The following is a 16,532-nucleotide window of genomic DNA, read 5'->3' as shown; positions in this document are numbered from 1 at the left end:
TTGCGACCACTCCACACCACCACCATTCTCTTCCACAATTATCACTCATCAAAACCCCTTAAACCCTACTCTCGTTAACCCCACAAATTGTTGCGATCGAGTGATTAGGGTTTTCACAACTGTCCCTCCAAGTCAAATTTCAATCAATCTCAACCATCAAAATCCAACCTTTCACCATCAAAAGACTCATCATCGGCCTCCCCTCTTCAAAATCCCTAACAGTCTGGACCAATTTTGCTTTCTATTCACTACTGAGATATAAATTTAAATAATAAAGTAGTATTTTAAAAGTCTGTGGGTAGGAAAGTGTTATTAAGCCATTATTTAGGTGGAAAAAAGTCTTTAACACTTATTAGATTTGTCAATAAACAAAATTCAACTTCCATGATGGGCAGGGTTGATTCCTTAGCATATATTGAGTATTGAATAATGAATAGGCTGTTTGGACTTTGGACCTTTTTAGTGGGTAGATCATGATGGGCAGTGGGCAAAAAAAATAGGGTAGAACCAGAACCGTTGGGTACCCGAGTTTCAATTCCAATTCCTACCCGAAACCAACTATCATAGAGTAGGTTTCGATTCCAAAAAATGGAAACCGACACTGTCCGGTTCTAATTTCAGTTTTTATAGAGAGGAACCGAGAACCAAAACCAGAACCAGGAACCGATACTTAAATGAAATTTAGTGAACATATGGGGACTTTTATAAAATTTTATGGTTCAAATAAAATAAAAAAGAGTTACAAATCCAATACATTCTTTGAAAGCGTGTCACACACGGACGTGGTGGAGTTGTTCCCACTTCCCATGAAAACCATGTTTTGATTTGTGTGCACTTCAGTTCCCTTTTAATTTTTATTCCCAATTGCAATTCCTTTATTCACCTACTCTAACCCCCTACCTATATTAATTCAACTTCAATTAAATTCCATTAACTATTATTATATAACTACATTTACTAGTCATAGTATTGCTATAATATATGCCAAAAATACAATTCATTTAGATTATATGGGAGATAAAATATTTTTATTAAACAATTTTCATATGCTATTTTTATAAATTTCTTAGTCATAGTATTGCGATTATAATGTTCTTGTACTTGTGTTATTTAAAAAGTGTAGATGCAAAAAATCTACCGTCATGAAAATAGGGTCTGATCCCGTGAGGTTGAGGTCACTAACAATCCGTTAGACCTGCACAGATGAAAGGGCAAGCCTGAAGCTTCCGGAAAACACCGGGGTGGTGTTTGCCATAGGCACTCTGTAATATCCCACTTAAGGTACGTATTTAAGATTTGCTGTATTAGTTAAAAGTTTATTGTTTCAACTTTAATTGAGTTTGTATGTTGAGTTGGTTGAATTGTTGCTTTGAAATTGGTTGAGTCTTGGTGAAGTTGGAAATCCAATCTTCGCCGGGGCGAAGAAGAAGCTTCGCCGCGGCGAGGAGGAGATTGCAACCACGGGTAGGTTCTGCCCTATTTCGCCGGGGCGACGCAAAGTTCTTCGCCGCGGCGACGAGCCTAAGACAAAGTTTCTTGAGTTTTCTAGAGAATTCTTCTTTTGGGGCACAATGACCATTCTACCCCTAATTAGTAGGAAAACATGGGGAGTAAAATGAAAGGAATTTAGTAGAGATGGTGTGGATTGGGTGGTGTATTTGTAAAGAATCAAAGGATTAGATGGAATTTCTAAGGAAGAGCAAGGGCAAAATGGGAAAGGATGCTTATAATATGAACTAAAAAGGGTTAAGTGTAGAGAAACCCTTTATTTCTTCATTCCACCGCCTCTTCCATTGCCCATTTTCTCTCAATTTCTCCATCCAATCTTCCAAGATTCTAAGGGATTTAAGAGGGGTTTTGAGTAGAGATTTCATCTAAAGCATCCTAAGGTAAGGATTCATGCTTTAGATGTGAGTTTTCTTATATGTAGTGAAGTCTTATTTGGTTGTTGCTGTCCTGTGGGTGTTTTGAGTTGTAGAGAGGAGGCAAGACCCCAAAGGGAAGAAAGTGTAAAGAGTCATCTTTGACAAGGTAAGTAAATCCAACCAACTTGAGTTTTAAACAAGCTTTTTGTGTAGAGATGTATGCATGATCAGTATGTGTTGATTAAGAGAAAATTGAATTGAGATGAGTAGCTATTTTTGTAGTTGTTGGATAGATTCCATGTATGAGAAGTGTTTAATGTGTATTGAGATGGAATTTGAGATGAAGTTTGAGAGATGTTGTGTGAAGCTTTTTGGGAGTGCTTTTTTGCAGAGGATTATGAGTATTTGAGGGAGGTTTTTCCCCATTTTGGATGGCTAGAGAAGAAGTATAGTAGTAATTTTAGTAGAGTGTTTATATGCACAGAGTTGTTTGAGAAATGCCTAAGTGAAATCTGCCTGTCACTGCCGTAACTTCTAAGTAATTTTTGGACATCTTACGGTTTGAACTGGGCTGAGACCGAAACATAAAAATGTAGCCCTGTTCTAAGTAAAACGAGACCAAAACTAGCCATCCGAGGTGTATAGAACAAGTATGGCCGTTTTAGTGTGACCTGTGCAGAATGACGATTTGAGGAAATCTGTAGTTGGCATTTCATTAGTGCATTAGGAAGATGAGCTAGCTCTACACTTTGTTTATACACTGAGAAGTAGCTTGAGATTTAGTAGAGAATTTGAGTAAAGTTCTTAAGAGTTAAGAGAAAGAGAATAGAGTAGGTTGTGCGATGGGGAACCCGTGAGTAATGGGTAGAGTATTCCCGCATGTACGCCGCATTGAGAGAGCGGCATGAGTATCAGATAGAGAAGTGGTGTAGCCCGTGAGAGTGCATGCGGATGAGGGCTATACCCGAGTACCCGAGAGAGAGATTACAGACTCACATGGCCAAGGGTTCCGAATCCATGCATAACCGAGTTCGATCAGCTAGAATGAGTAGAGGTCACGTAGAGTGGGAGCGAGTCCCGGCCGTGCCCCCGGTAAGATGGGGTCGTGACTTGCTAAAGAGGTAATAGAAAAGAGTTCTAAGAGAAAGAGAAAGAGAAAAAGAAAGAAGTACTCAAAGAGAAATTGAACGAGGAGTTGTAAGGAAAGAATTAGAGAGAGAGAGTTACGGGGCTAGAATGAGTAGAGGATTTACTTACTGAGCATTATTTTAGTGCTCACCCCATTGTTTTTCCATGTTTTGCAGGACCTAGGTGAGGACACTGTCGGATGGATGTCGGCGTTCGAGAAGGAGCGGTTACACTGTCCCTTATGTTTTTGATGACTTTTGTATATGTTATACATTTTGTGTAAAAATGTATATGTTTGTAGAATATATAAATATATTTAATAAAAGAAAATTTTGGGCCCAATTTCTCTATGTTATTTTATATGTATTTCATTATAAGCTTTTGAGTAGTAGTGGCTATTACACACTCCGATGCTCAAGTCAGCATGGCTGAAAGAGATTATTTGATAAGAATTAAAGAGATGAAGAATTGCCAGGAGTCTTTTTGGAAGCTAGGATTAAGGCGAAGGCATCGGGTTCTTGGGAGCAAGAACTTTAGGAGCGAATAGATGGTTTTGAGTAGTGTAGATTGACTATGGGAGATTGCATCCCTATTGAGAGGGCAAACCTCTGTTTTTATAGTGAACCCAAGGGGTTGGAATCCTAGTAGGACATTGAGTCCTCTTTTTTGGGAGATAATCCCTATCTAGAAAGAGATATGATTTCTTGATCTTATCAGATTAAGTTTAATAGTTTGAGTAAGATTTGGAATCTTAGTGGAAGAGGAAATAGAATGGGATTCTGATTTTCTAGTTATGGACTGTTGCAGGCTAATGAGTTGAAACCCAGTTTAACTTAATGATGGGAATGCAAAATGTCATATTTAACCCCCTTAATGTTTAGTCTTTTATATGTATTTGTTTCCTAATTGTACTCATTATTACTTTATTTTGGTTTAGGAAGCAAATGGAGGTGTTAATTGAAAAACGGAATTAATTAGGGGAATTCGGACAGTTTCGCCACTGCATTCGTATTCTGGGCATAATTCTCTCATCCGAGCTCTGATTGAGATGATTCAAAATGAGTGGAACTCTAAGAAAGAGATCTACAACTTTGATGTTTTGAGGTTTTAGAGATATGGCTGAAAAAGGTTGTAATCGAGCTTGAAGTTGACACACCTGCATTGCCGGTCCTGGAGCGTTCTGACTTGTTATGCAAGTTAGTTATATGCACGCTTTGAAGACATACATGCTGCACGAAAATTAAAGCTGGAAACACCACTTCCTATTTTATTAGGACTCTATTTTATTTTATTTCCAATTAGAATTAAATTAGGATTAATGTTATTTTAGGATAGGAGAATATTTCTTTAGGAGATTGAGGGGGATTCGAATTCTAAAATTGGATTTAAAAGGGAGATCATATTAGGTTTGAAGGCACCACGCCTTTCTCTTTTGCTCTCTGGAATTTTCTTCTCTGAGTTTTTGTGCTGGCCATGAGCGGCTAGAAATTTTGTATCTGGTCGAAGGAAACGGAAACCTCGGAATCAAATAAACTGTGAGATCTTTCTGTTTTTGTGTTAAATTCATGTTGACTATTGAATGTTATTATGTGCATATTTCATGATTGATGCATTTAATACATAGGAGGCCTACTAGTGTATTATTTGTTGAAATTATGCTAAGTTTGATATCAAATCCATAATTGTTTGATCCCTCCAAATTGTGAAGCAATTAGGGTTAGTAATTTGCTGCGTCAGGTAGTACCTTACGAAGAACATTCAACTAAATTAAATCAACCGCTTGTGTTGTGTTGTTTAGCTTATCGATCTCTCTAATCTTAAGGCTGCCACTAGATTAAATCTTGAGCGCTGTCTAGGATTGTTTAGGGGTAAGATTAATTAGGATCGCTTGTTTCCTGATTAATTACAATAAGGAGAGATAGGAAATTAGTTCCAACGGTGAATATCACATGTGTGAATTGATTTCTTTGCATCAATGATCAGTTGTAGATTCGAGGGTGGATGTTGACAGAGACCAAGTTCGTCATTTTGATTGAATTCGAATTAAATTGTTTTTGTTTTTGCTGAGATTGTTTTCTGTTTTTACACAAACCCCCCAGCCTTTTTCACATCAAAGAAAATTCGGCTAGACACTCTTCGTGGGATCGACCCTTGCTTACCCTACTTACAGTTCAGTAGTTAGGTTTGGAAGGTTTTAATTCTGGGTGCCTACGACAGCACGCCACTTAACTTATAGGATAGCCCAACTAGTAGAGTGGGTAGTCCACAAGGTGATTTTAAGCGTAGGCCCAATCGGGATTAGGTTGAGGTCTTGGGCCGTGACATGTTTATTTTGTTATTGAGCCTCGTCAAACCCAAGACAATTTTTGGCCCTAACAGTTAGCCCCCCACTCTCTAAGTTAAAGAGTATTTAGCTTAGAGAGTAGATTTAATCGAATGTATAAACTCGTGAATCGGGCAGGGCCGATTCGAAGGTGTGAAAATCCGTGAATCGAGCAGGGTCGATCCGAAGGTGTAAATCCATGGATCGAGTAGGGTCGATCCGAAGGTGTAAAAATCCGTGAATCGAGTTAGGTTGATCTGAAGGTGTAAATCCGTGGATCGAGCAAGGTCGATCCGAAGGTCAAAATGCGTGAATCGAGCAGGGTCGATCCGAAGGTGTAAAAATGCGTGAATCAAGCAGGGTCGATCCGAAGGTGTAAAAAATTCTATGAATTGAGCAGGGTTGATCCGAAGGTGTAAAAAATCCGTGAATCGAGCACGGTCGATCCGAAGGTGTAAAAAATCCGTGAATCGAGCAGGGTCGATTCGAAGGTGTAAAAAATTTCGTGAATCGAGCAGGGTCGATCCGAAGGTGTAAAAAATCCATGAATCAAGCAGGGTCAATCCGAAGGTGTAAAAAATTTCGTGAATCGAGCAGGGTAGATCTGAAGGTGTAAAAAATATGTGAATCGAGCAAGGTCGATCCAAAGGTGTAAAAAATTCTGTGAATTGAGCAGGGTTGATCCGAATGTGTAAACTCGTGAATCGAGCAAGGCCAATCGAAGGTGTAAATCAATAAATCATTCTGGGCTGATAGAAGGTGTATGCCAAGTGGAGCTTGTATGGAGCTTGTAGTCGAGTCGGCGTGACCGACTTGTAGTTGAAACCTTTGAGAGCTATATGGCCCTGTCGCGTGATTGACTTTGTAGTTGAAAACATTTGATCGAAGCTGGAGCAGTGACATGCATGTTTTAAGCAAAGAGCCAAATGGAGAGTCAATAATTATGGACTGAATAAAGAGTGAGCTAAAGGGAAAAATGGGCTGCATTTATTTAAGTAATGGGCCGAATAGAGAAAGATTTAACGAAATAGAGTGGTATTAAAAGGAGATAATGACACATACCTTTCCCCTTCAACTGCTACCACCCATGCTTGTTGGACCGAGTGGAACATTTGACAACATGGATGAGGCGACCAACTAAGTCGTGTGGGATGAAACAAGCAATTTCAGAACCACCTACGTGGCTGGTGCATAGTAGACCAAGTGGATGTCGTCTTTACTCTCTCGACATACTAGCATTTTACTCTCGGTCTGGCTCGGTTACGTCGATTGAGCTGGATGGAGAAGTGAGGGTATATGAACGAAAAGGAGGCAACAAGGTCGAGTGTGGCTTATGGAATCGAATGGAGAAAAATCTGGAACGTTCTAATTTACGTGATTGATATGTGACTGTCAAAATGTTTGGTGTAAAACACCATTCAACATGTGGGGTTGAGAGGAACTTTTGCTGCCTGGCTAAGCCTAAAGGAGCTCAATTGAATAGGTGCCTCATGGAGGAAGAGCCGAACAAGTTTCAGGAGATGCTTACATTGACTAGTGAGTGGTGATCATAAGGAAGGTGTAGTTTATTACTTAACGTTTACTCGGCCAGGCAAGGCCGAGTGGTACCATTGACTGTCTCAATTTCGGCAAGCACAAATAAAGATTTGACTCATTCGGCCTCTTTGTCTAAGAGTATCAAAGCATGTGGGCATTTAATTGTGGAAGAGGTGGGAATGAAAAAGCTCTTTTTTCCAAAGTTTTGACATGTGGCATTTTTGAAATGGTGTGCATTGAATGGCAAAAAAAGGTGTTTCAACTTTGACTTTCAAAACCATTTTCTTTCCTTCGTTTCTTTTTGCTTTGAAAGAGGGCTTCTTTACTTTTCTTTGGAAAGAGTAATCTGAGAGAGAATTCCTACGACTGAAGACTTCCTAGACGCGTTTCTCCGAGATTTCTTGGTAAAGTTCCTATTCTTTTGCGTTTTCTCTGATTCTTTTTGAATTCCAAAAGGTGTTGAAGTATTTTAGCGATTCTTGGGGAGTTTTGATATTGGGTTTTGAAGGAGGCGATGGGTTTTATGAATTTTCTCTGTTTTTTCTACAAAGTTTCATTTTCCAATAGTTCATTTTCGAGAGGAATTGATGGTTTTTGGAGAGGATTCAGAATTGTTCTTGACAAGTTTTTTTTTTCAATTTTTGGTGATTTACGAAGGAAGAAAGTGCAGGCTTCTCTGGAATATGGGTTTCAGGTTTGTTGAATGCGATTTTAACATTCTTTGACTGGTTTTTATTTTTATTTTTATTTTTTTGGGCAAAGTCTAGGTAAAAGATGGGATGAGCAATTATTGAAGGATCTCCAGTGCTTGGAATTGTTTGGTTTGCTGTTTGTGCTTGGGATTGGTATGTTGGAGGAAATTTCAAAAAGTGACAAGTTATGTTGGTGAAATATGGGTTGATTTGTGTGACCCTGAAGAAAAAAAATAGACTGGCTTCGAATTTCTCTTTTTGTTTTTCTTGTGTTTGGAAAGAAGCAAAAATTGTTTCTGCAAGGGGGCTTCAAGATATGTGATACCTTCAATCGGCTTGAATGGTATCGAATATATTGCAGAGTCAAATGAAGCTACATAAGGGTTTTGGGATTTTGGCTCGAAAGTCTATTATGGAAAGATGTTTTAAACATTCTAACACATGCCCAAGACACACAAGGATACTTAAAACATGATATACCTTCCAAATAAGCAATTAAACATGCACTGATGCACATAAAGTCCCAAAACATGATCAATGTTTAAAGCAGTGCAAGAATAAATAATAAACATGGGAGATGCGTCTTAATGCTTCAAAACATTATGCTTCATACTAAACAAATATAATACGATATGTGAATGATTCCTAGATACTTCCAATGAATTTAAAATGAAGAAAAGTAAAGTAAAATTTTCTTATATGATTAAGATTCTGATTAACAATGTTAGTCAGAGGGAGTTTCGTGCCTCCTCTCATGGTGCAAGTCGTTATTGGTAAACGATTGTCAGGTGGGCGCCAAACTGTAGATGCAAAAAATCTACCCTCATGAAAATAGGGTCTGATCCCGTGAGGTTGACGCCGCTGACAATCCGTTAGACCCGCACACATGAAAGGGCAAGCGTGAAGATTCCGAAAAACACTGGGGTGGTGTTTGCCGTAGGCACTCCGATGCTCAAGTCAGCAAGGTTGAAAGAGATTATTTGATAAGAATTAAAGAGATGAAGAATTACCACGAGTCTTGTCGGAAGCTAGGACAACGACGGAGGCATCGAGTTCTTGGAAGCAAGAACTTTACGAGCAAATAGATGGTTTTGAGTAGTGTAGATTGACTATGGGAGATTGCATCCCTAATGAGAGGACAAACCTCTGTTTTTATAGTGAACCCAAGGGGTTGGAATCCTAGTAGGACATTGAGTCCTCTTTTTTGGGAGATAATCCCTATCAAGAAAGAGATATGATTTCTTGATCTTATCAGATTAAGTTTAATAGTTTGAGTAAGATTTGGAATCTTAGTAGAAAAGGATATGGAATGGGATTCTGATTTCCTATTTGTGGACTGTTGCAGGCCAATGGGTTGAAACCCAGTTTAACTTAACTTATAGAATAGCCCAACTAGTAGAGTAGGTAGTTCACAAGGTGATTTTAAGCGTAGGCCCGATTGGGATTGGGATGGGGCCTTGGGCCGTGACATATTTATTTTGTTATTGAGCCTCGTCAAGCCCAAGACGATTTTTGGCCCTAACAAAAAGTTACGTAATTTTAATTTTTTGAGAATGAAAATTGATATGTTGTTAACTTATCATATGATGTTCTTGTGTTATTTAATGTATTATGTAATCTTAATTTTGGGAGGATGAAACTTGATAGTTGCTATGTTATTATGTTGTTGTACTTATGTTATTTAAAGTTTTAAAGTGTCATGTAATTTTAATTTTGGGAGTTTGAAATGGATATCGGAATAGTTGTAATTTTTGTAAAGTTTGCAAGGTGTATTTAGATTTCAAAAAACTGTAGGGGTGTAATTGTAATTTTTTTAAATTGGGGGTAATTAATATTTGTCCGGGTACCCGGAACCGAAACTGAAACTTGCAACACAGGTTTTGGTTCCAGTATTTTAGGAACCGCAACCTTTGATTTCGGTTTCTGTTCCGGTTCCAAATCAAAGGAACCGACTAGTTCTAGTTCCTTCAAAAAATGGCGGGTGCCCGGAATTACCCACCCCTGATGGGCAGGGTTGATTCATTAATTTTTGTTCTCTTTTGTGTTTATTTGAGTCTATTTCGCATTTGGACTAGTCTCATTATTGGGCTTATTTTTCTATTTTCTCTTTTGGGCTTTGTCTCATGTCTCTGAATAAGAAGAGAAATCCGTTTGGTTCACTATTTTGGTAGTTTTTAGAATAGTCTTTTGAAAAAGGTTGAGTTGAGTAGCATTCTCATAAGTGTTTAGGGTTTAGGGTTTAGGGTTAGTGTTTTGTACATTTTTTAATAGCATTTTCTAAAAATATTTAGATTTTTTTTAACCCTAGGTTTGTTAATTTAAATAAATACCTCCAATAATAAAAGTTTATAAATTGACAAAAACACTTCTACCTAACCACATTTGCTAAATTTTAGCCACTACCACCAGAAGATGGCCGGAATATGTCGTGATGGTGCACTACCAGTTGGATCTGGTCAGTAGTACGCCGATCTGGCTTTTCCCAACCAGATCCACCGTGGATTTGGCTGGAAAAGGCTAGATCTAAGATATGGCCATCGTTAACGACCAGATGTGGCCAGATCTGGTCGTCAATCTTTGGCAATAAATCTGACATTTTTCGGTTAGATTCACGGTGGATCTGGCCAAAAAATGCCAGATCGATGCACTACTAGCCAAATCCAGCCGGTAGTGCGCCATTACAGCAAATTTTGACTAACTTCTGATAGTGGTAGCTGGAATCTGGAAAATGTGGGTGGGTGTGGATGTTTTTGTTAATTTATAAATTTTTATTGTTGGGGGTGTTTAGTTAAATTAACAGACCTATGGGGTTAAAAACAATTTAAATATTTTGAGTTAAATAGAATATGATTTGTAACGCCCCATTTGAGGTACGTTGTTATTGTTTCCTCTTTCGCCCTTAATCGAGTTGGTTTTTGTTTTTATTGTTTGTTTGAGTGTTATGTTGAATGTTGCCCTGAAATTGGTTGAAAATAGAAGAATCTTAGTGAACCAAGCTTCGCCGGGGCGAAGAAGAATCTTCGCCGCGGCGAAGAAGGGTTGAAACCAAGGGTGAAACTCTCTGGACAGTTTCGCCGCGGCGACAAAGGTTTCTTCGCCGCGGCGACGGGCCGATTTTCATGTTGGTTGAGTTTTAGACATTTTCTTCCCTAAGGGCAATTTGACCTTTCTACCCCTAATTAGCAGGAAAAGTGGGGAGTTAATTGTAAGGATTTTTCATGGAGAATATGTTGATATGGGGGTGAGTTTGTAATGAATCAAAGGATATGGATGGAATTTCCATAGAAGAATAAGGGCAAAATGGGAATGAGTGTGTTTATATTTCTTTAAAAGGAATTAGAATCAAAGAAACCCCTCATTTCTCTTCTTCTCAAACGCAACTCTTCATTCTACTCCTCTCAACTTCTCTTTTCTTTTGATCAAGGATTTCCAAGGGATTTTGAAGTGATTTGGGGTATAGAAAACAACCTAAGGCTTCCTAAGGTAAGGATTTCTCCTTAAGTTGTGTGATTTGTAGATTTTAGTTCATTTTGGTTTTTGAGGGTTTTCATTCTTTTGGTTAAGAGTAGAGAGAATAGTCAAGAAAACCAAGTGGAAAGAAGATTTGGTGAAGTCTCTCCATAGCAAGTAAGTAAAACCCAACCCAAGTTGAGATTTATGAAATTTCTTGATTAGGGTTTTGATAGAAATGATGTATGTATTTGATGTGCATGTAATATGCCATGTATGGAGTATTAAATGGAGATTTCTATGCTTTGTGAATGTTAATACCTTGCAAATATGAGAAATGGGTTGTTGGATTGGCAAGGTAGTTGAGATGGAATTGAAGGGGTGTTATGGAACCCTTTTTGGAAGTGTGTTATTTGACAGGTTATTATGACTTTGTGAAGGGGTTTTTCCCCATTTTGGATGGTTAGGAAAAGTTTTAGATTCATGGCTATGATAGAGTTTTATAGTGCACATGAGTTGTTTGATGAAATGCCTAATAGAGAATTGAGTGTGAGTAATGAACCTTAATTTTTGCAACATTGCATGTTGGCATTTCACAAGTGCATTAGTAGAGATGAATCATCCATGTGCATTGTTATATGCATTGACAAGTGACCTAAGAAAGAGTAGGGAACTTTGTGTATAGAAATACCCTATGAGTAGAGAGCTTAGTGGGTAAAATTACTCTAAGGGTAGAGAGCATTGAAAAATGCTACAATAGAATGAGTTAGAAGAGTAGTATAGTTGGGATGATGCTTTGTGATCATCACCCGACCGTTATGGGAATCGGATTGATGCTTTGTGATCATCATCCGAATAGCCCTTAGAGATGGGTCGATGCTTTGTGATCGTCACCCAATGAGTAATAGAAATGGGGTAGATGCTTTGTGATCACTATCCGATTAGTTATTAGATAAGTGGGTTGATGCTTTGTGATCATCATCCAACAGTTAGTAGAAGCGGGTTGATGCTTTGTGATCATCACCCGATAGTGACTAGAGACGGGTAAATGCTTGGTGATCATTACCCAAAATTCATGAGGAACGGGTAGGTGCTAGGTGATCTCCACCCGATAGTTAGGAGGAACCGAGTTGGTGCTTTGTGATCCTCACTCGGTAGTCACTAAGAAAGGGTTGGTACTGTGTGAATTCCACCCGATAGCCATAGAGAGTGAGATGGTGCTGTGTGAACGCCATCCGGCCGTACCTCCGGTAAGATGAGGCCATGATGTTATTAGAAACAGAAATAGAAACAGAATTAGAAAAGGAAAGAATTAAGAGTCACACACGGGGACAGACAGTTAGAGAGTTTTACTTACTGAGCATTATTTGTGCTCACCCCGTTATTTTCCTTTGTGGATGCAGGTTCTAGGTGTTGATGCGGTTGGAGGGGCGTCGGCGCGCGAGGAGCAATAGCTACACTGTTCCCCTATTTTGTCTTTTAAAATGCACTTTTGTAAACAGTAACCTTTGTGTATAAAAGACATGTGAATTGTAATGAAAAGAAACATTTTGGGCCCAATTTTCCATTGTTAATTGCATGCATTGTACTAGTTTTCAGTAGGTGTTACATGATTAGATTTTGAGAATATTAAAATAAATGTATATTTTAGTTTTTAAGATAGAATAGTGAGAAAGTAGTGAAACAAACTGAGCGTATCTAGAGAATTGATCTTTAGACCCCATTGAGTTCCTCTTCAGCTCCCAAATAAGGGACACAATTGTAATTAAAATAGTTTGTAAAATAATAGGACAAAATCTTTCACTTTATCGTTAACCTCCACCCACTTTATTCCACAGAGTCTGACATCTTTGAGGCCTGAAATTGAAGAATATAAAAGAAATTCTTCCATCAGACTCGGGATTTCTTTTTCAAATTCTATTGTTAAATCAACTATTAATTCTAAAACTTTGGATTTTCTCTTGAATTCTGTTAACTTGTTTAGCAAATATCAATTCTAATATAAACTATTATTTTCACATAAAAACATAATAAATATTCTTCTTTAATATCGTTATCACTTTCACAAAGCTTTTAAATTACTAACAGTATTTTTCTCGAACTTAATCAAGCTATGTAGATTGTATATATTGATGCATGATTTGTTCACCAACCAAACGCACATATGAAATACTGAGTTAACCTAGAAGACACACATAGATAGAAAGATGAGAGTAAAAAGTGATCAAAAACAGTGTTTAAAGTGGTTTGGATGCTTTAAGGAAGCAAGTCCTACGTCCACTGATATTATATTAATGATAGAGATCAGGTTGCGGTCAACAAGTTGAATTTACAAATGATTGAGAAAGAGAGAGAAAGAGTATGTGCTATTTTTTTAGAGAGATTAGCTAATCCCCAAAATGAGAGAGGAACTCTGAATTTATAATGGGATGGATTAGGTTAATGATTACTAAATTTGTGATTTGGTGGGATTATCTATGCAAATCCTTCTTTATGTCTTATAGCCCACCTCCTAAAGTGATTTATGCGATTTGTTGTAGAGATTGGACACGTGAAAGCTTCTAGCTTCTGGCTAGTCTGACGCGCGCTCACTATACTAACAGGGGCGTCTGCTCGTGTCAGCACGTGATGTGGCCGCGTCCGAGTGGCTGCAGGTCTACCTAGGCTCTGACTTTTCATGCTGAATGGACCTTGCGTCAGCCCTATTTTTTCATGCATAACACTATAATTAATGGCACAAAAGCAAGATAATTACCTCTTCAATTTTTGAGTTTTTGATCCTCAGAATAAGATTAAAGGATTAAATATACCTAACCATTGAAAATATCTACTTTTCTAGCTGGCAAGTTGTTCGGTGGAATCAAGCAAGTTTGCTTTCGCACATCTCTCAGGATCGGTTTTACGAAGCTTTCAGAAAGCTTTTAAGTTATTAGGATATTTTTCTTTTCAAAAGCGTTTTAACTTTTAAATATAAGGATGAAATTACATTTATATCCTAGTTCAAATTGGTGGTCGGGTTTAAGGATAAAATATGTAGGACTAAAAAAATCACTATTCTAATCTAACCTCCTTTTAAGTGGAAAATAAAACATAACTATTTTATACTTTCTCTTGTTACCAAATTCCTGTCTCTTCATTTCATAAGCATTATATTTATATATCCACAGATTTGATTGGAATGAAAAACACATCTAAATACCTATACGAATTTAATCAAATATCGTATTGCAATGTGTTCAGAGTTCATGGGACATCCATTACATTAGGGATACACCAATCAGTTTCAATTTCAGTGAACATTTTATGATTCAATTACTAAAGTGAGATTGTTTCTCATCCATTAAGACTTGTCGGCCGGCCAAATGCAAGTCAAAGTAAAAGTAAATGAGAAAAAGTTATTTTCATATCTCTTTATTTATTTTTTATTTTTTTGTTATGACCAAGGTGTTTAAACCAATTTACTTATATCTTAATTAATCTTCTGACCCTAAAATTATGAATTGAGTAAAAAATTTAGTGACTATTCCTATTAACAATCAAGGAGAGACTCGAGCTTATGACTTCTTGAGTAATATATTCAAGAGTCTCTGTTGAACTACTCGACCACCCAAAGATAATTTTTTCATATATGTTTTCTTAAGGTATCTATAGATAAAATTCGAGAGTAATATTATGATTTCCATAAATCTTCATTCTAAAAACTATTATGATACTCTTAACATTTTTCCGTTTTTACAAAACAATATTCTTCTGAATATTCCAGGTTTCTTTCTTTTTAATAAGAACAATAGGAGGACCATGGACCATGCATCCTCCTATTAACAATATATATATACACACCTAAATTCTATATAAACCATTCAGCAACATCAGATTTCTTGCACAAAATTTCACCCAAGGAGAACAAGAAAGGCACTCCTGATCCATGGCGCACCACATGTTTTTCCTCTCTTTAATATTAACTACACTAGCAGCAATGCAAGGCTGCCATGCAGTTGACTACGCTGTCACAAACACCGCCATCACAACTGCTGGCGGCGCCCGCTTCAACAAACAAATCGGGGCCGACTACAGCAAGCAAACACTGGTATCTGCCACGAATTTTATATGGAGAATCTTACAACAAAACAACGCAGCTGATCGGAAAAATGTGAAAAAAGTCAGCTTGTTTATCGATAGCATGGACGGGGTCGCATATGCTAGCAACAATGAAATTCACTTCAGTGCGAATTATATAGGAAATTATTCTGGTGATCTCAAAAGAGAGTTCGCTGGTGTACTATACCATGAGATGACACATATTTGGCAATGGAATGGAAACGGACGGACTCCCGGAGGATTGATTGAAGGGATTGCTGATTACGTGAGGTTAAAGGCTAACTATGCGCCAAGTCATTGGGTTCAACCTGGTCAGGGCGACAGGTGGGATCAAGGCTATGACGTTACGGCCAGGTTTCTAGACTACCTTACCAGTTTGAGAAGTGGGTTTGTTGCAGAACTTAACAAGAAGATGAGAAATGGATATAATGAGAGGTTCTTCTTTGATCTGCTGGGGAAGACGGTTAGTCAGCTGTGGAGTGAGTACAAGGCCAAGTATGGAAAGTAATTAACCTAGGAGTCTAATAATCAAATAAGATGTTTTAGAGAATAAGAATCATGTTGATCGAAGTGTCTGTTTTTATTCCTATTATCAACTCTATGTGCAATGTCAATAATTTCTAAATATCAAAGATCAGCTTGTCATATCGAAGACAAGGCGAAAGAAAGTTAAGCCAAAGCCATAAACTGCAAAGAACAATAAGTTGCGATCATGATTCTTAGCAAATTGCAAAAGATATCGAAAATGGGAATCCCATGTATAGATGAGAAATCTTTTTCTATAGGACATTTCTTTTTTCACAAAATTCAGTGAACAAGAACTGCAGAAAATTTTCAAGTTCCAAAATCAAAAGGAAAGCACTTACAAATATTCAATGTGGAAAATTTCCACATCAGTTTTGTAAAGTCATCATTGTTTCGATAAGTACTCGGCCACTGAGTGGAAAGCTTTCACTACGAAATAGCCGGCAAGCCAAAAGTCTGCATTTTGGGGAAAAATAATTGATTTTCTTAATATCTTCCGATTTTTTAATTGATGAAAACTTTTTATTATGTTGGGTAACTGGATGGTCAAACACAAAGTTAATATAAATGTAAGCATAATACTGTACATACAATATTTTTATATAATATTTCTCGTATAATTTGATAAGACAAAAGATGATTTACTGATTTTAAATTAAAAATAACTTTCACTTAATCATCTATCATCTTTTGCTGCATCATGTTGTATGGAAAATATTGTATGAAAATGTTGTTTATGTAGTATTATTACAATTTCTACAAATGTAAAGTATAAATGAAAATTTTTATTTCTTGGTATGAATAGAGGTCACGGAAATTGCAAACTTTCAACCAATAATTTTTTTTTTTTTATTGAAGTAACGGTTCTCTCGTTTCTACTTGTTTTGTAAACAAGAATGTGAAACTACTTTCACA

The 16,532-nt window shown here is 37.3% G+C and overlaps 1 protein-coding gene across 1 annotated transcript; it reads left to right on the top strand.

The window, feature by feature from the left end:
* Positions 1-14,798: 14,798 nt before the first annotated feature.
* LOC116139988 lies at positions 14,799-15,719 on the top strand. Its single transcript, XM_031425626.1, has one exon. The coding sequence runs from the start codon at positions 14,920-14,922 to the stop codon at positions 15,598-15,600; it is 681 nt and encodes a 226-aa protein (XP_031281486.1). The 5' UTR covers positions 14,799-14,919; the 3' UTR covers positions 15,601-15,719.
* The last annotated feature ends 813 nt before the right edge of the window (positions 15,720-16,532 follow it).

The sequence above is a fragment of the Pistacia vera genome, unplaced genomic scaffold (assembly GCF_008641045.1).
Source record: "Pistacia vera cultivar Batoury unplaced genomic scaffold, PisVer_v2 Contig360, whole genome shotgun sequence".
NCBI lineage: Eukaryota > Viridiplantae > Streptophyta > Magnoliopsida > Sapindales > Anacardiaceae > Pistacia > Pistacia vera.
Note: the sequence above shows the minus strand (reverse complement) of the source record. Positions and strands in the feature narration are given on the sequence as shown.

Excerpts from the sequence above, each read along its gene's own strand:
- LOC116139988 (XM_031425626.1), top strand. The coding sequence starts at position 14,920 with ATGGCGCACCACATGTTTTTCCTCTCTTTAATATTAACTACACTAGCA.